The 21,430-nt window shown below is 37.4% G+C and overlaps 1 protein-coding gene across 1 annotated transcript in view; it reads left to right on the top strand.

Annotated features, from left to right (window-relative positions):
* Window positions 1-21,430, top strand: part of LOC143353990 (cell adhesion molecule Dscam2-like) — a 212,489-nt gene that overhangs the window by 147,662 nt on the left and 43,397 nt on the right. Inside the window, exons 2-3 of the mRNA XM_076787641.1 lie at window positions 8,162-8,512; window positions 19,904-20,068. Coding sequence (XP_076643756.1) covers window positions 8,162-8,512; window positions 19,904-20,068 — 516 coding nt within the window. The remainder of the gene's footprint in view (window positions 1-8,161; window positions 8,513-19,903; window positions 20,069-21,430) is intronic.

The raw sequence follows: 21,430 nt of genomic DNA, 5'->3' as shown, positions 1-21,430 counted from the left end.
GTGGAGCAAGGAATATGAATTTTGGCGAATTATTTATACAATGTTGGCGGGAAGGAAAATTGTCGATAACAATTTTGACGGGCGTTCTGCTGAGTTCCTCAAGCCCAATCTAAACCACGGAGACAGGAAGAACTCGAAGTCTTTCTGCCTGCAAAAAGAAAGAGAAACAAACTAACGAAGAACTAAATGCATTAAAGATGAACTTTCTCTGAAAAGTAGCACAGAAGTCTCGTTAGTATCGCAGAAAGCTTGACTAAATGAAATTCGCGTACGTCTAACACCCTGCGGTACAGTGTCCGAATATTAATGCGAGTCGCTGCATCTAGACGCTAACGGCACGGCTGTTGGGCGAAATTAGCTGGTCGACCGAAACGAAACAATTTCTCGTCACATTATACGGAAAAACGGGGGGCGGAGGAACGTCGAATTAATTACAGGGCCGGTATCGCCGTAAAATACAGGCGGCCGAGGAAGGACATTGGGGGTTTGCAAGGCGGCATGCGTGAAATTCAACGCGAAGCCGGCTACCAAAATACTTGGCTGGAATTAGTAATTAAGTACTCGAGACAATTCCGGAAGCGAGTCAGCGTGACGTTCTGTAATTGCCGGACACTACGGGGATTTCAATTCGGTCGCGGCGGGGATTTGCATACTTTGTGTTTTGTATGCGCCGCGCATACTAGCCGGCGGTATTACGAAATTCGGTCGCCACGCGAAATTCCTAACCCCCCCTCTTCTCTCTCTTTCTCACACACACACATACGTTGTCCTTGTTTCTGGCACACACATATATAACCGTCTCTATCTCTCTCCGCTGAATGTCGTTATAAACGAGTTACGAGTCCGTCGTCCCCTGGACGTCGTTATGAGTTCCACGTTTCACTGAACCCGCTCTTCACTTATGGACGACGGCAGAGATATGCAATAACGTGTCCTGGCCGTTTCTGTGCGTCCATGAATCGCCGCGGTGTCCCTACTTTTTAATAGCGCGCCTCCAACTCTTTATTGGACGAATTAATTTCGTATTATCGTTCTTTCTTTCGCGCTCCAATCCAGCGACGGGCAGCGTCGAATGTTTTTGTAATTGAAATACGTGTGCAATACCGAATACAGTGTTTGCACGATGTATGTCCAAAAGACGGGTCTAAACAGGGACATATATCGGCTAGAAAATACTATCAATTGATCCACGCCGAACGTACAGAAGGACAGCGAAGCTCCAGAGGTATCGACTCATGACTTTTATCGGCTAAACATTTGGGGCATATATAGAGTAAACACTGTACTTTGAATACATTAATCAGTTCACGAATACTTCGATATTTTTTATGGAATGTAACACACAGTAGCATTTCATATTTTTGATCTGGTAAAGGTATATAGTCAGTCACAAAAGTCTGCGTACACATCCCTTAAAATTATGTATCCTTTGTAAAAGTGGACCAAATGATCTGTTTTTTCAAGAACTTAGAAGAATTAGTTTACTAAATGATGTGTACAAAATTTGTTAAGAAAATTGTAATTGACAAGAATTGCGAATAAAATAGTAAATATAGAATTTACAACTTTTTTATCCGAGTCTGTAATAACTTATAACCGATGGCAACCTCCATTATTTAATTTCGATGAATTTTTCAGCATACATACAACTAATATAAATCTACAAAATGTATTTTTAAAATTTTCATTACACACTCGGGTAAAAAAGTTGCGAATTTAATATTTACAATTTTTTTACGCAACTCCTGACAATTACAATTTTCTTAAAAATTTGTATACACATCTTCGTAGACTAATTCTTCTAAGTTCTTGAAGAAACTCGGGTCATTTGGACCACATTTTCAAAGTTACGTTATTTTAAAAGGTGTATTAAAACTTTTGTGACTGACTGTAAGTTCTCGTTTTCACAGTATCACAGCCGAATAAAAAATAAATTACGTTCTTTTTACCACGATATGTCGTTTGCAGCCTGCATAGCCGCAACGTACACAGTCCTTTTTAAAGATGTAAAGATATGAAGATGAACATTTCAACCATCGAGCTTCGAATTTTGTCAAATACAAATTGCAGAAGTATTTCACATTCGATAATATGCGAAATTCAAAATGTTAAGGTAGTCCTCAACTGATTTATGTGTTCAATAGAAATATTTTTCAATGACATAACAATCAAATACAATATCTAAATACGTCTTGCATTAAAAAATAAAATAAATTACAAACTGACAATGTATTTGTCATTCGAATATTTTTTGAAACGTTTTTTGCCCGTCACATTTGTTATATCGAAACCGTGTCGTTGAAGTGTCGTGTTGTATCGAAGTTGTGTGAAACGAAACGTAGAAATAATGGTGTGAATGTGTCTCATGTTATATCGAAACCGAGTTTTTGAAGTATCGCGTTGTACCGGAAAGCTACAGTTTACCTCGGAAAACCTGGAATTTTTAATTTTTTTTTTTTATGTAATCTTATTGATTTTGGCAAGAAAATGCTGAAAATCAAAGTATTAATACTAGGAGATTAGAAGCTCAAAAGTTATGCGTGTGTAAGGATTTGCGATTTTCAGCGTTTTTGACGAAGAATATCTAATCATTATAATCACAAACTAAATAGTAGTGCAAGGGGTTAAACGTGGAAAAGTCAGACGATAGTGATATTGGGTTGGCAACTAAGTGATTGAGTGTTTTAAATAAGAAGGAAAATTCGAAATTTTTGCTCAAAAATATAACTTCATTCAATTAGGTATTGTCCGTTTTTGTCGATGACCTTTTGCCATCTTTCAGGCAGTGTCATAATTCCACGTTCATAAAACTTCTGATTTTTGCCAGCAAAAAACTGAATTAAATGTGATTTTACATCATCAGACAAAATGCGCAATCACTTAGTTGCCAACCCAATATTAGAAGACTTCAAATTTTCGATTCGAAGAACGTACGAGGATTAATCCCTTGCGATGACGAAGATATCACCTTCGCCTGCTCGACCAACACGTAATATCAATTGCTGCAGCACGGGAATTCGAATTCCTTGTATCGAATATGTAAATTTCAACTCGAGTCCCTCGATGCCGGAGACGCGGGAATATATTTAACTTCGAGTCGGCCGCTCGCGATGCTGTATCGGCTCTTAAATTGAACTCCCCCGCTTGCAGTTTCTTTTGCTACCGTACGAATACCGCAACAATTAAACTGCACTCTCGAGGGGAGTGGCCCGGTCGAAGTTATTAGCCTGGAGTGGCTTCTAACGATGCAAGAGGCCCAGGAGTACTTGCTGACTCGTGTTTTCGCACCCCCGATCAAAGCATTATGTCGAAGTACCCGCGTGTCTGATACACTTCAAGTAGGATAACTTGGCCGACGCGCCCGACCCGCTCTTTCGACAATCGCGATAACCGGAGCGTTTAATCAATCTTGAAACTGCGACGAACCACTCTCTGAACGAGTCGACCGACGAACCGTGAGCAACACACACCACTCGATCGCAAATGTTGATTTTCTCGTCGTCTTCTCGGCTCTCCCATCATTATACTACACTGCGGACTTTATGCATTTATAACAAAATTAAGTAGATCAAACGCGAAACGGTAACAACACTTAAATCATTTAAATACAGTCCAGCCGGAAAGCAAGTTAACGATTGGCGTAGGCAGGCAAATGGATATGATATATCTTTAACAATGACAATATATGATCTAAATAAAAATAAAACAATAATTTTAATTTTTTTTCAAGAAATATACAAATACTGAAAAAACAAAAACTGAGTATTTCTCACTTATACTGGAGGGCTAAATGCAACGCATTTTCTTTACGAAATATTAAAACAATTTAACCGACGAAAGTTACGAAGACCCTGAATATTGTGTTGCATACTTCTACTTTAAATAACAAAATGTATAAGATTAATTTGACTACTTTTAGAAGCAAATTTGCGAAATTGTGTGCATCATGTATGTATATGAGACTAAGTAATTCAAACAAGCGAAAAGATCGAACCTGTAAAAAATATGAGTGAAAATTAAGAGGAGTAAAGAATCTAATAAAACTTATAAGCCGTATACAGAAATACAAATAAAAACGTTTAATTGAAATGTGAATAATCGTATATTAGAGAGTTTAAAACTATTAGCACAGTAAAATCTTAAACTAAACCCAATCCTCGGTTCTGTGCGGTGACATAAATCGTGTAGGGCTACTATTTTTTTGTGACCGCATGGACCGCGTCGAACATAAAAAAGGCAGCGTATGTAAACACGGACTAAATACATATGTAAACACTAAATACAGTTTAAAAGAGTATCGTATTTAGTATTATTTTAAACAGAAAAATGCCACAAGTAAGGTGGTGAAATTTCCATAATGAAGTTATTAAAAATAAAGAAGTCTTGTAATTGGATTAGTAGTGGTTCACACCGATATACCAGACCCGCTATCGGATTACGATATCGAAGCAGCTTGAGCTTCTTAGCCCCTTTCAGGGTATTTGCCCCCCAGTGCAGGCAAATTGACTAAGATCGTGTAGCTCCGTTCGGCTTAGACCAAGACTTTACTGTAGTTCTAATGTTAACGCTTTGCACTCCCGTGTCGAGGCTGAGGCGGCATTTAACAGGTGTTTACAAAATTTCGGAGTGCAAAAAGTTAAGCTAGAGTAAAATTTGTTGATGCTATCTATATAAGTAGAATAATTTACTACAAGAGGAAGTGCAAATGATTTCTTTAATTATTAAAAAGATGTATGCGTGTTAAGTAGACTTTGGATGCAAAGGAATTGTTACAGCGTTCTTATTCCACGATTGAAAAAAAACTTTTAAATAATTTTCCGCGCGAGACATACGTGTAAATGGCTTTGAAGTTGGTAGAATTGCATTACAATATTGAATTTATGCATGACGGTCGTAATTGTGTGACCCGGAACCTTGCATTATTTATGTGTAGTAAATATTGTGTGGTGTGAATTTATTTGCATTGGCATCTGAATACACCATGCTGCGTATTATAATACTTAAAGTAACCGCAGGACGTCGTTTATAAATAAATTACTGTATAGTACAATGTTTATTACTTGAAATTTATCGGGACGTTGCGCACAGAATACGTACTATTGGCGAACCGTGTATAATATTAAATGTAAAGTCGAATTTATGCTTTGATTATTAATTTATCTTCCGTGGCAGATCGGGGATATACTTTTCAAAATAAATAAATTTATCTAATTATTTGGTTAATAAAATTTAGAGTAATTTGAAACAAGGACTACAAAATTAACAAATAGACTAAGAATATTTAAAAAAGAACTCGAGCAGACCAATAGAAGTTGATGAACTCCACAGAATAATAAGTAGAGAAAATTCATAAAACAGTATTGTTCATTTTTGAAAGTTCTTTTAATTTTTAACTTTTATCATTAGGTCATTATTAAAAAAATGTATTTTAAATATAAATGTAAACACGTTGTATACCGGAAAATATTTCTAAATTTTTGAAAGTCTACAGATCATGGCTAAGTATTCTATAATAGATCCTTCAACAGCAATAAAGATTGTGATTTCGACTTCATTTTTTAGTTAATGCATTTAGTTCTTCGTTAGTTTGTTTAACTTTTTTTTGCAGGCAGAAAGACTACGAGATCTTCCTGTCTCCATGGTTTAGATTGGGCTTGAGGAATTTAGCAGAACGCTCGTCAAGATTGTTATTGACAATTTTCCTTCCCACAATCATTGTATAAATAATTCGCCAAAATTCATATTCCTTAACAAGGGATTGCCGGTGGAGGGCACGGTTCTCACGACTTCGAAGAATGTAAAATGATGCCAACATTCGTACAGTATACATCACATATTATACAGGGTGTTCGACTACAGGTGGGAGAAAATTTGAGGGGTGTTTCTCTATGACAATATAAGACGAAAATGAAAAATAAAAGAATTGTGATTTCGGTTTGATTTTTCAGTTATTATCAAATAAAAATCCACCCTAAATGCGGCAACCTGGCCAACAGAGCTGTACGATGCTTACGTCATAGAGGCGCGTGCCGCATTTTAGGCAGATTTTTTATTGTTAATAACTAAAAAATGAAGCCGAAATCGCAATTTCTTTATTCTTCATCTTCCTCTTATATTGTCATGGAGACCCATCCCTTAAATTTTCTCACACCTGTAGTCGAACACCCTGTATATCGAGAAAACACGGCATTTAGCGACATTCGAACAGAAATTCGCGCGTGAATCGGTCGGAACAGTTCGAACGTTCGACTTTTTACGGCCCTAGCCCGAACAACAGTCTCGGCCACTATCGCAACGAACGAATTGTGAATGCTGCGCGACACGCATTAACTCAACCAGCAATTTCGACCGTGGATATGAAATATTAAACAACGCGCGAGCAATTCGACACAAAAGATTCTCCATAACGTTGGCAATTTCGCGCAAAACAACGGGCGCCGCGCCGCGGCAATTCAATCGAAATTCCGTGGCAACGTTTCAGGATTTACGAGCGTTCGGGTTGCGGGGGCGTCAAGAAGGTAGACCGCGGCAACGATTCCCAGTGGCGCGACGATAAAAACATAATAAAAATTAGCGAACGGACAGGGAGGCAGCGGGGAACGGTTTCGCGTCGCAATTAAACTTTCGCGGCTCGCTGGCTGACAATTCGACCGTTGCGCGGTGCGTCGATCAATGGACAAAAGTCGAAAAGTCAACTTGTAGGCCTATGAAAAATGACGTGCACTGACTCGCAGTAATATTTTATAGGACAAAAATTATATTTTGTGGTTCAATGACATATGCAGACAAATTTTAACTATTTTGAGTGTTATTTTTAGAAAGCATTGATAAAACTATCAAAAGAAAAACTTTTCAGAATTATAAAAACAATTGCAGTTTACGACAGACGAAAATGACGCTTTTATTCCTCACGATCAAATTACTTCATTAATGAGACAAATTCTAAAAATCATTCTATATTGAGCGTTATTTTTAGAAAGCATTGATAAAACTATCAAAAGAAAAACTTTTCAGAATTATAAAAACAATTGCAGTTTACGATAGACGAAAATGACGCTTTTATTCCTCACGATCAAATTACTTCATTAATGAGACAAATTCTAAAAATCATTCTATATTGAGCGTTATTTTTAGAAAGATTTAATAAAACTATCAAAAGAAAAACTTTTCAGAATTATAAAAACAATTGCAGTTTACGATAGACGAAAATGACGCTGTTATTCCTCACGATCAAATTACTTCATTAATGAGACAAATTCTAAAAATCATTCTATATTGAGCGTTATTTTTAGAAAGAATTAATAAAACTATCAAAAGAAAAACTTTTCAGAATTATAAAAACAATTGCAGTTTACGATAGACGAAAATGACGCTGTTATTCCTCACGATCAAATTACTTCATTAATGAGACAAATTCTATAAATCATTCTATATTGAGCGTTATTTTTATAAATAATTAATTAATAAAACGATCAAAAGAAAAGCTTTCCAGAATTAAAGAAAACCGTTAAAATGAATGATAGGCGCAAATGGCGCTATTATGCCTCACTATCAAATTACTTTATTAATCAGACAAATTTGTTTTTCACCAGTCGTCGTTGCCTCCAGTTAAATCTTCTGCAATCTACAGATCTTCATCGTCAGAGACGTATAAACCGAATCCTTCTAAATTCTCCTAGACGTCCTCGGTAGAATTTTCTAATCCGAAAGAATCTTCGACGAAACTACAAACTTTAATTTTTCTTTCGTCTAAATCGCTTCAGAGTCATACATATATCGAAGATAGATCTATTCGTAACAGATCGTCACTGACATAGAAGAACAATTTCACCCATTTTTGTTTCACATCTGAAATCAACAAATTATAAATGAAATCGATCGTTTTACAATATCCAGAAACATGTACATACGTAAATGGATGAATGTTCACCGTAAGCAACGTATGTGTGTTAAAAACTCTACCAAAAAATATTCTACAGGTCGAAATACATTCCGCAAATACTCTATAGATCGAAATACGTTTGAACAATTGAAATAATCTCGAGGTATGCTTTTTCCGCCGAAGTCCCATTTACTGAACGCACGCAACGCTTTCGAGCGATCGCGTTCCCGAGGATTAACGCGAACATCAAATAAACGTCCGGACGCTTTTGTTCCGCAGGTGCAGCCGCAGCAGTGATGTCCGCGGGTGGTCACGGGTTCGACGCGCACCTACGCGGGCCCAGTTTCGTGATGGAGCCGCCGTCCAGGGTGGAGTTTTCGAATTCGAGCGGCGCCTGGCTGGACTGCACCGCGACAGGAAGCCCGTCGCCCAACATCGATTGGTCGACCGCGGACGGACACCCGGTGAACGATGTACCCGGTGTCAGGAGGGTGTACGGGAACGGCACCTTGGTCCTTCTGCCGTTTCCGGCCGCCGCATTCCGCCAGGACGTGCACAGCGCGGCCTACAGATGCGTCGCGAGCAACTCCGTCGGCAGGGTCCTCAGCCGTGATGTTCAAGTCAGAGCAGGTAAGGCTATATGTAAATACAGTGAATTCTCGTTACGAGTCACTCCCGCAGTTCTTTTTACTGACTCTTATACGAAATCGGAGGTTCTCGCCGAGCGTCGCATTTGAAATACACAGGGCACGCTGGAAACCTAAAAGTCATATCCTATACATATCATATACAAGTCATAAAAAACCAATGACCACTAAACGCCGCCGCCGAGGAGTGTGCTACACATTGTCGTCTATATCGGTGTGAGACCAGAAAACCACTACTAATCCAATTACAAAACTTCTTTATTTTTCGTTGTTTTTTTTTATGAAACTTTTACCAACATATCCGTGGCATTTTCCTGATTAAAATGAAACGAAATATGATATAACACCGATGATATTTACTTGTGTAATTCCGTTTTTCAGAAAAATTCTGTCCTAACTTGTACGTTTCGTTCAACAGAATATCTGTTCTCATGGAATTTTTACGAAAAGAATTGTTTCCTCTTGGGAACATTTTCAAAAAATATTCTCGTCGAACAAATATTTTGAAATCTGTACATTCAATGTTTCATGGAAACAAATTTTTTGAAAACGTTTATTAAAACATCCCTATGAAATGGATAAAACACCGCATTATTATATGCTAGATTTATTTAACAATATTATGTAATATTATTTACAATTTAAAGAAACGGTATGAAAATCAAAACATAAGTATTATAGTTTTATTAGAAATACTGAATTAAGGAAATCAATTTAATTTCACAAGCAAAACATTTTCTAGATTTGCAGGACTTAAATTATCTCTATGTAGTATAAACATAGAGTATAAACTTCAGCGTTGAAAAGGCTCGTTCAACGCTAACTTGCGTAGCAGGAACGCCGTCAATAACTACATAGTGCTGCCTTGTGAAGATACGGAAATATTTCAAATATCAATTTAGAATTTAACCAGAATAATCATTTAATATTGTTATAATATTATTCCTCAAATAATATTTAGCAGTTGTTATAATGTTTGAGAACATATTTTATATTAATTAAGAAAATATGTATTCCTGTTATAGAAAAACTATTATTTTTAAATTTCATTAATTCTATTTAAACCAAAAATTGTAATCCGAAGAATTCCTTCATATCTATTCTCATTGGAACTTATAATGTGAGAAATTTTTTAACATTATGAGAACAATGTAGCTGATGAAAAAATTCTGGAACTTTTTCGAGTCCTGATAGAAACTAATCAGAAATTTGTGGCTTTTACATCATAGAGTCTTTTCTGTTGAGGCTGATTCGATATTAGTTACTACAGTTTTTATTAGTTCATTTCAGAAAAAAAGTAAATAATAAATTAATCAAATAAAAAATAAAACAACTTAATAAAAAGAAATAAATAATAATCAATACTATTATTAATACTACTATACTAGACTGCTATACTACTACTGCTTCTATTAATACTATTATTAATATTTTTTATTTTTTATTAATTATTAATTATTTAATAATAAATTGATCTTCGGTGCTACTAGTATTGTGACAATCATGTTTAAACAAGTCGATAGCGTCGGTCACTGGTAATTATCACAGCAGGATTTTACACATTCTATAGACGTGAGAGAATGAGATTTTCGAAAAATCGACGACATTTCAGGATGCGGCTGTTCTAGCTAGATCCTTCAAGCTTCTTCGTGTGTTTGCATCGCCGGGAACGGGAATACGCAACGGCGTTTGTTGCCGGTTTCCATTTGGAGCGGTGAAAATCAAAGGAAAATAGAAAACACGCGAGAGCTCGTAGGAACAGAAACAAATGCTTCTCGAGTATGTACGGTTTGTCACCCGATGCACGCGAACGGTCTACCTGACGCGATTTTCGATCGCATGCGACGCATACTGTTCGTCTCACTTGTTTCGACGCGTTTTTAATGCGTCGGAACCGTGTTCGCGACAACGCATTCGGCTCGGTTGCATTGAGACAAATGAATCGCAATACCAAAATGGATCGACTAACCAGCCTGCGCGATTGAACATGAATGATCCATCATATGCTTGAACGCGATCCAACCGCCTATATGTTGCCGAAAGATCACACAGTGTTCGAGACAATGATAAAGTTCCAATGTTCGAAGTATGAAATCTAAACAAATTTTTGTCGTAAAACATTCGTTATATACTTGAGTTTTTAATACTACTCACAAATTTTTACTAAGTATATCAATGTATTATTAAAACTGCAGGGCGAAAACTCGATAAATTTAAACGTTTACTCGATTAATTTGATTTGTGCAAGTTGCGTTTAGTATTATAAGGTCTTTCAAACCCCGTAATATTTTTTTGGAAATATTAGCAATTTGTCCCCATTTTTCGTATGTTTATCGTGATATTGTCTGTGGTTGGAATCCTCGAATAACATTTGTTCGCTTTTCCCTGAATTAATGCAAGAATTTCTGATTACGTGTCTCGACAATTATATATGTACGTAATCAGCATTCCATTGTATCGAACTGCATATTTATGTGAATGTATGTAGAACCTTGATTTAGATTGGAATATTAAATTGTTTTGGAAATAATTTCGATCATAATTCTCCACGATAACTGTCGATTATTCATAATGGTTGCCCGTCTTTTGTTCTAACTGTTATAATACATTTACTATTCTGTCGTGGAAGTTTATATGGATTAATGTACTTTTCTATGTTAAAGGTAAGTTAAGAATTTTTGGGTTGCCAAGGTGAAGTTAAGCCCAAAACTGAAATACACGGGACGTGTGACCAGAGCTGGATAAAATATGTAGTATTTTAAATAGTACTCATGCATCTTTGAAAATAAAATATTTTACTTGATGCAATATGTTTTAAAATAGTATTTCCAAATAGTATTTTATTTGAAGAATGTTAAAAATATTTGGATTTCATCTCGAAATATTTTATTTCTTTTATTTTAAATATTCTTGCTGAAAATAATGGTTCGTATTCAAAACACATTTATGAGTATAAATTGTTTCCTAACGGCATGATACATTCTATGTTCATATTGTTTATCGCAAGCAAGCAAGAAAACACATTCAACTTTATCAGAAATACCTTGAACCTTCCTTATCTAAAACTTGTTATTAAATGTTTTACGATAGATCGACAATAGAAACCCTTAAATGTTAGATCAAGAAATTAATTGAAAAAACCGCATTACTCATAAGTACTTTATTTCTATGACAGATTTTTAAAATAAAATATTTTATTTTATGATTCGGATTCTTGAAATGCAAACATTTTATTTCGTGAAATATTTATTTCGCCAAATATTGCCCTCCTCTGCACGTGACCTTCACCTCCGCAATTTCACATAGTTCACTATGCGTGGGTCGAGCCCGACCGTAATTGTCGGTTGTTCTTCGTTTCTGCGGAGTAAATCTTAAATCGCCGGCAAACGAGGCGTACAGACATTGATTCTGCGATGCGAGGTCGGAATAATTGGAAAAATAATTATAAAATCATTAGAGAACGCGTCGGTCGTGTCTCGCGAAGGAAGAACGGGTCAAAATTCGCTTATGGCCTAACGAAGGATCTTCTGAACCTGACCGGATGCAGATGAGGCGGCCTCGTGGCCTCTCTGTAGAGCGAGAGAGCGTCGAGCTCGGTGTAATTACCTATTTAGAAAAAAAAGAAGGGAAAAAAAAAGAAATGCAATCTGAATGCAAATCCGTGGCAGCTGCGAGGTCGAGCCGACGCTTTCGGGATTGCCAACCACTCCCTCGCGGCTATAAAGTTCTGGCCCGGACGTGTGGCCGTTAATTAAAACTTTACTTCCTGCTTCCCGTTTAACGAAAGAAATTTCTATCCCCGTTCGAACGGAAGTTCTCGCTATCCATCGCGAGCTGATTCGTTTTGAAACGCGGAAAATGTTCTCGGCTCGAACACTGTTCGTACCAGTTTCACCCAATTTCGAGGACGTTTGAACTGTACACATTGTCAAGAGAACGGAGAGGCAATGAATGCGAATTTTGATCTCGTGTTTGGTAAAGCAAAATAGTTTGCGAGTATTTCAGGCTCTAACCTTATGACGAATAGGGTAACACCGAGAGAGATCGACCACTTTTTGGATAAAACAGCGTATCATTGTTGTCTTTGGTAAATTAAGGGGATGAACTGCACCTTGGCAACCCAAAAATTTTTAACTTTTTTATATATAATCCTGTAAATTTCGAGTTTGCCATCACCTTCGAGAAGCTATTAATTTTCTTCTTAATAAAACGAATACCTGTTACGCTTTATTGTGTCATAGCACCTATATTTTTACAAACTATATTGTGTTTATGTCGATTGCGGTAAAACTTTTGTTATCTCAATTTTATTTATCTCTCGTTACGTCTCCGTAAATGTTCATAATCGAAAAGTCACCCAGTCAAAAGGTCAATGTCACAAGTCATAACTCGTAATATGATTTTATGAAATAAATTGCTACGATCCTATTTAACTTTTGTAGTTGTTGGGTCGGTGTTCAACGCGTTAACCGAACAACGACAAGATTATTGAATACTTTACTCATAATGATGCAAAAACCTAAATTGTTTAGCGTGCATCAGTTTCAGCATCCGCTCTTGACGAACAACCTGCAGTAACAAGTCCCACAATTTCAAAATTTAATGAAACTATTTTTCAACTGGAAAGTTCCATGGCAAACCAGAAAGCGCGACGGTTCTGTGCATATTTTAGGGAGCGCATTTTTAGAATAGAGATGAAATAAAGTGACGTTCCCCCCGCTGCGTCATTCTATACACCACGACATTTTCACAACTTCCGTCTCCGCCTGAATGAAACACACGTAACGAAGAAACAAACACGCTACCAGGGCTTCGCATTCGCTAGGTTTGAAAAAGAAATCAGTTACTCCCTCTAGCTGCAGTGAAAAAGGGACAAGCGCCGCGATACGATACTTACACGTTAACACGATTCCCAGGTGAGAACGAAACGCTTGAAACGTACATAGAATGCATACGGATTGTACGCAACTACGCACGCAGTCATCATGTAACCGGGATCATTAATGAGCGAGGATGTAGCATAGAGGGTCTCGAGACATTACAGAGTATCCTATTTGAAGTTTCGCACGCAATTATTTTCCGAAATATAACTCGTCTCAAATAAAGCTTAGCCTGCTTCGAGAAAAACGTCTTATGGTGGTCACAAATCTTCTGGATCCTTAAGGGGGCCGGCAGGCATTTGGCCTTGACTGTCACGCTATCTTACGCTGTGCCTTTTTTTCTAGACTTTTTTAAATAAGTAAGTAATCAATTAAAAATGCATACCACCGTGTTTGTACATGTCTTTGCTACGTCTGTCCAGAGCCTCTTTCTCGATACGAACACTAAATCTCTCGAAATTAAGAGAATCTCTCTGCAATATACGTGTATGAACTTGCAAGGGTCAAAATCTTGACAAATTGACGCTTCAATATTGCAATGAGCAGTTTAAAAGTGGTCACTTGTGTTTCCTAAAAGTCCAATCTACGTCTGTCCCGAGTCGAAATTGCGAATTTCTACCTCGTCGTGGAGTAATTTGTAATATTCGGCAGAAAACTCGCTCTCTGAAGCAAGTGTGACGTCACAAAATGGCTGCCGCAGAGAGATTCTCGGTCTTGATAGATTCGCGATAAGGTAGAGTGACCACATTACCGACAAAAATAGGCGAAAAATGGTTTTACGTGCCTCAACTTTTCGTCCTTATATGAGAATATTTTTCGCTGGAAAAGGGCTCATTCGAAAGAGGAAGGTTCAATCTAGCGAGCGCTGATCACGAGCTGATGAGATTATGCAGATATTTGGTAATACAAGCGACAGAAGTAGGCCAAAGAATGAAGATGTGCATGCCGTGGAATCCAAGCATTTCTACAAGCCAAGACGGATTTTAAGTCTGTGTCTGAAGGCTGTGAATGGAAATATAGCCGATATATGTCCCTGGCTAGACCCGTGTTTTTTCTTCCTTTTTTTTTTTTGATATGCCGCCATCTGTTCAACAACGGGCTGTAGCATGTTTATTTATTAATTTATTGTTTAACTTCCTACATTAAATAAAAAATATACGTGCCGAGCAGAAATCGGGACGTGATCAAAAATAGGGAGATGGACCTTACAGATAACTTGAGTTTCATTGATTTTGAACGAAATTGAAAATTTGATGTATGTTCCGCGTTTTGACGATTATGGACGACGCATGACGCACGGTACCATTAAACGGGAGCCTTTAACGAGTGGTTCCGCGTGGAGGATCCCGGGGTTCCATTAAGTCGAATTGTCGACCCATTGCGAGGGAACACAGTGATTCAGAGGATTCCACGCGACGGGTTCGCGCTCGCGGCAATTAAAACGCGTTACACGGATCGGCGTGGGATCCTCCCGCGGATCCGCTCACGTGCTCGTGAGTGTGAACGCACACAGACCGGAAACACGTGTACACGTGACCGAAGTCAGAGCAGCAGCAGCAGCAGTAGCAGCAGCGTGCAGGGTGTCACGTCGTTACTCGTCGTCGACGACCGGGTGAATCTCGACGTCGGCGTCTGGGAAGCGGCGAGGCGTGAGGCGACGCGGGCGTAACGAACGCCTCGTCCTCGACGTCTGCTGGGCGTTTTTCTCCTTTCCTTTTTTGTTTCTGCCGTCGCCCGGCCCGCGCTCGAGAGGCACTATACTCTTCCGGTGATTTTATTTACGTGGAAATTCCAAGGGCGACGGCCAGCTGCCAGCGACGTTGCAACCTGACACGACGGCGTCGGCGTCGCGACGTCGCCGAAGATCCTCCTCGTGCGCCGCCACCATCGTGTCCCCGTGACTGTGAAATTTCTTTCTCGCTTCCTTTACCTCTTACCCGACCTTCCGTTTCCATGTCCTCGGTTCCGGCGAGTCTTCCAAGGTGTTCCTCAGCTCACTGAACGATGTTTCCTCAGCTATTATACAATGGGACTTTATTGAATTAATTTAATAATTATTTAATAATAATAGTTGATTTTTAGTAAAATACAGTCAGCGATATTTCCATAGTTCCACTCGATGTGTTTTTGATCGATATCGATTGTATCTGTATGTAGTTCTCACCGACTGGGATAGCTAGATGTCTTTTTGTTTCCCTGATTGCAATTTTGTTGTTCATGTTTATTTCTAACTGTTGCGTACAACTTTAATTATTACGATTATTGCTAATATTGCATCGCGAAGACCATCGAAATTACCATGGTTCAGAAAAGAAGTTTAACCCTCCGTATGCTATGCCGGTGTCATTCGTGACCTGTAACGGTGGGAATAAGCTGGAGTAACTATTCTAACCATGGATAACCGAATACACATAATATGCATTATTGGTGCACTGAAAACCCGAAATGACCTCGACAAGTTGCACACCAGCGTCCACGGAGTATAAACGTATGGTGTGGAATCGTTGGTGATAAAAAATTCAAGGTCACGTGAAGGTCATAATATTACAGGTCGTTGGATTCGTCTTGACCTCGGCTATCATATAGCGACAATAAAAGTATATCATTTCATTTAAAAAAACTTCGATGACCTTGAAATCTCAAAGAAATATAACCTTGAACAAATTTTTGTGCCTATCATAATGTGTACCCCTCAGAACCAACTAATGTTTTCCTCTGCAATTTTTTTCCATCATACAAAACAAGCGAGATATTTTAGATGCTCGAGTTAGGTGAAACACCCTGTACAATTTTATTCCGATATAACATGACGCCTCTTATTTTGAAGTAAAAAAATCGCTGTCCCCTCTTCTTCTTCTTAATCCGAAATACGACGATAGCCGGTCCCGAGCCATTGCCTTATATCGAAAGAAAACTGTAGTGAACTATCGCCATAGGTCAGAAATGACCCCGGCATAGGCCTAGAACTCGCAGAAGTCTGAGGGTTACTATAGATAGGCCAGGTGGTTTTACCGAGTTTATTAGTGGCGCGATAGAGCGAGTTACACGACATTACTATGAATCGTGGTGGTGGGAGTGTTACGGTCTGAGCTGCATGTACATAGCTCTTTTGCAAAGACGGCAATATGTTGGATATACAGGGTGTCCCAAAAAGTTGTGTTTCCTTGAAAGGGATAAATCCTGAGATTATTTGAAGTAACTTTTTCCTTTGCGAAAACATTCTCCGCGGCTTCATTAAGGAGCTATTAACGAAAGACACGAACCAATCAGAACGCACCTATAGTAGTGGAATTCCGGCTCGGCGTTGGCATTGGTTCAGCCGTAATCCGCCCGCTGTATTCTCGCTGTGATTGGTCTGTGTTTTTTGTTAATAACTCGTTGACAAAGCCGCGGAGAACATTTTCGCAAAGGAAACAGTTACTTCAAATTGTGTCAGGCCTTTCACGGAAATATAACATCTTTTTTTTTACCTTGTATTGTACATAGACAAAAATGAATTCCCGGAAGTATACAAGATTTGAATTCAAGCATCAAAACTAAACAGGGAATGGTATTGCCACTAAAATATTAAATTAATGCAGTGACTCGCGCGTTCTCCGAACTCCCACCTCATAGAAAACCTCTGGGAAATAGTAGTCCGCAAAGTGTATGCAAATGGAAAACAATTTGCGACAGTAGCGGACCATAAAGATATATATCAACTATACAAATATTGACTAAAAGTATGAATAACCGAGTTTCTCAAATTATTTAAAACAAATGGTAGCAATATACCATATTAAATGTGTATGATCATTATCATTTCGATTCTATAGAGTACATTAACTAATATTTTTATTGACTGGAACTATATTCGCACATCCCTTTCTCAGAGATACATATTTTTCAAATTAATTACTTACAAGAAAATATATTTTATTTTATAACAGGGACAATTAGATCGTATTTGTTTGTTTACAACTGAATTAAAATTACACAGTAATTTCGCGGACTGTATACAGGATATTTCAGTATTGATTGTACAACCATGGAGGGGGTCATTCTACATAATAAAATAATTAAAAAATGTGGAATAAATTTCGTTTCTTTAACGCCTCGTTCTCGAGAAAGTCGAGTTTGAAAATTCGACGGACACGCATGCTATTGATTAGAAATTATCTGACGCGTCTAATAATGACCTGCCGATTCTATTTTCTAGAAACTTTCATGGTTCGTAGGACCAGAAAGAACTTCTTCGATAAGGTTCGTCATTGAAGACTATGGTTGTAGAAATGGTGAAGTGTACCTCGTAGAGGCTTACATTGTCCAAAGTCAACTACACTTTCTCTACATTGTCTTCATTCAATTCTTGTCAATTGGTTGTCTTTCGAGTGCAAGTCACTACGATTCGCATAACCGTTTGAGCAACTTCAAGTAAAATTGCGAGAAAATTTGATTTGTAAAAGGTTGAATTTTATTTGTAGAAAGGTGAATTTTATCGACAGAAAGGTCAATTTGGAGTGGACAACCTGTATGCCAGGGCTTGAAAGAGTTCCGAAAACAGGTGTTTCGAACTATTATATAGAGGTTCTTATTGAAACAGTCACGAGGAACATTTATTGTATGTCCTCTAAATTGAATTAAAAATATCAGGTTCCGTATTTTATATTTAAGCATTCCTTACATTTCAAGGTTAATTTGAACAGTTCAGAAGTCGCCAATAGATTTTTTGAATCGTATACGTTTTATTAAATCGTTTTAATGCGATTTGAGGACCTGTTCGTTTAACCTTCAGATGGCCGTAGTTGGGTCCACCTGGACCCAGAGTTTTTTTTTAGAGTTTTTGACTCGGACAAAAGAATGGAAAGATAAGTAAACGATAATCCCAACGTCAAATTTTGAGGGATATACTTATGGCTGCCACGAAATTGTCAGAAGAGTCCATCGTACGAGGGGTTCTTCAGAGATTTAAAAGAACACGTCAGAATTGTCTAGACACAAGTTGTTCAATTTTCGCTATCAATAACGATAGCTTTTTTTAGTCAACTTTCGTGGAATTTGTATTTTGCTTTCCCAGGGGGTTCTCTGGCGCGGCGAAACTAATAACAGCGATCGGCGAGCGCGGGGTCCGCACTTTCAACGCGAACGTGAGCCCACGGCTCGACAATGGAAATTCTTCTGGAAATTAAAACACTTAACGCCCCGGCTGTCGATCGTTTTCCAGCCGAAATTGGAATTTTCCCCGAAGCATGGAACGCGCCATGTGGAATCGAGTGCGTTTCTGCCGCGCCCGTTGCGACCTGGTTTGCAACCTGTGTGCAAGGGAAATTATAACGAGTGGTATAAGACTGTGCATCACAGTCATTCCATTCCCGTTTGTTTTACGTGCGACACTCTTGGTCTCAGGGACACCGATACCCAAAAGAGAAAATTATTTTACCAGACGTTTCCTTCGTAAAATATCTATATTTGTTACGCTATGAATTTCTTCACGTCGTATTACAAAATATGTATTTACAAGAATGTCTTAACACACGTGAAAGCTCCCATTCGTCGATCTCTTGCGGCCAGAGCGTCGTAATTAGAGAAGGAATAAACAAAGCACCGATATCAGTGTATTAATGAAACAATACTAATATAATGATAAAATTTGTTTGATATTTAATAATTTTGTTGTAACACGTTTACCGACATATTTGTGACACTTTTCCAATTTAAATGACACCAAACAAGACACAATTTGGATCATATTTACTTGTTTAATCCACGATACAGGAGAACCTCGATTATCCGAACTAATCATTGAAACTTGAGTGTTTGGATAATAGAACAGTTATCTAGCTGAAGCTAATTGAAATTTTAGATTACACTTTTACTAGTTTGTACAATAAATCGAGTTGTATATACAGTCCCTTAGATTGAACTATTTAGATTCAGATAATGGAAAATTCGGATAATCGAGGTTCTACTCGATCGCGAATTATACAAGCAAATCTATCCCTAATTGTGTCGAGTTTGGTCTCATTTTAATCAGAAAAATGTGACAAATATGTTGGTAAAAGTTTCATAAGAAAATAAATTATGAAAATAAAATAAAATTATAAATTATTATAGTATATTGTCTCATGATGTGATATTGTCTCTATCGCAAATGTTGTGCGCATCACTTTCATGCACAGAGACATTATTATAATATTTTTAAACATTCGTTCAAGCAAAAAGTGTACTAGGACTTTCCTTTTCGAAACTTCTACATTAATCTACGATCTTCGTTCCGGATACGAATTTTTATTACTTCGCCAGAATTTAATAGTTTTTGATCAAGTTTTAGGTAAAAGAGGCAGTGGAGTTTCCTTTCAGCGAAAGAATTACGGCCTTTCATCTATGACTCGCCGTGCAATATAAACTTTATCACCGAACGAGAATTCCGTAGCTTTTGATAAAGTTCTAGGTGTATAAGTCGGCGCGCCACCTTGGGGATGAATAAAAGTAACTTCAGGGTTATTTGTTCGCAGTGGTGGCCCAGGCATACAAAGTCGACGTGGAAGTGATCGGGGGTGCATCGAGGGGATGCACAGCAGTGTTACGATGCGTCGTTCCCAGCTTCGTGAAAGATTTGGTGCGCGTAGTGTCCTGGTTACAGGAGCCATCCTTTTACATCTATCCATCGCTGCAAGGGGGTAAGTCATGCACTTCCGTATGTCTCGTTTTCCTAAAACTGAAGGTTGTCGCGTGAATCGTATTCTGTAACTTTCTAGCAACTCGTTACATTTGTCAATAACTTACAAGATGAACATTCGAGTTATGCAAGCCGATTTAATATGCTCCTAATTTATTATTTTATTTTAATCTTAAACCACAACGTGTAAGAATTTAACACAAGCTATACGCTATAATATAATATAAAACATGATACAGTGGGTGATCTGATTGTTATGAACAGATGAAAAATTATAAAAAAATAACTCCTGCCATTTTGAATATTATTTTATTAAAATAGTTATTATCAAATAATAATTTTCTTATTACTATTATAGTATATTTCTAAATACGTTACTAATTATGGCAATGATTAAAATAAACTATACTCTCTCTCTCTCATCGTCATATGTTATTGAAAACATAATATATTCTGTAATAAAAGCAATATTATTATACGTACAATATTAGTAACTAGTACTTTTGAAGTATTCATAATAATTTGATCACTCTTCGTGTCCCAAATAAAGCTATACAATACTATACTATCCGCTTTGGCACAATACCGTGCTTCACTTAGAATTGTTCTTCGATTCTTCGAATTGAAATGTTCGTATGACATTATCAATGTGTACTTTATTTCTGTAAGGAGGTTTGGTTGCAATGTGTGCGACTTACTCCTCAACAATGAGTAACTGCGAGTGTTTTCTCAGAATCTAATTTTTCTTATTTTTTTTTTTGCAAATTAAATGGTTAAGGTGCCAATATTTTAGTATATATTAAATTTTTTTGGGCTAATTTTTTTAGGGGGAAAGGGGGACCCCAACATTTTTAAAAATGGAAAGTAGTATTGACTATTTGTTATTGTGATACATCTTATTAAACACAATAGTATTTACTTGAACCTTTTTTTTTTATTGTGCACAGTTGCAAAGTTTACTTATTGGTTTAATTGACGATATTTTATATTTTAGTTTACTGGTTACGCGTGCTGTTATTCTGTAACTATGTAGAATAATAAGAAATGGTTCAACTAAATACTATTTCGTTTAATAAGAGGTATGGCAATAATAAAAAATCAATACTACTTTCTATTTAAAAATATATTGCCGCCCCCCCCCTTCCACACAAAAATTACCTCGAAATAATTTAATTCATACTCAAATATTAGTCCTCCTTAACCAAATAATTTGCAACAAGATTATGTCAATATCTTCATTACATTCTAAGAAAACAGCTTCTAATACTTTATTTGGTACACCCTGTATACCATGAACCACTATGGTACCATTTTGGAATCATAAAAATAGCTCCAGGCGAACCAACAATATCAACATCTCAAC

The sequence above is a fragment of the Halictus rubicundus genome, chromosome 5 (genome assembly GCF_050948215.1).
Source record: "Halictus rubicundus isolate RS-2024b chromosome 5, iyHalRubi1_principal, whole genome shotgun sequence".
Classification (NCBI taxonomy): domain Eukaryota; kingdom Metazoa; phylum Arthropoda; class Insecta; order Hymenoptera; family Halictidae; genus Halictus; species Halictus rubicundus.
The sequence above is the reverse complement of the archived record's forward strand: the minus strand, read 5'-3'. Positions and strand labels throughout refer to the sequence as shown.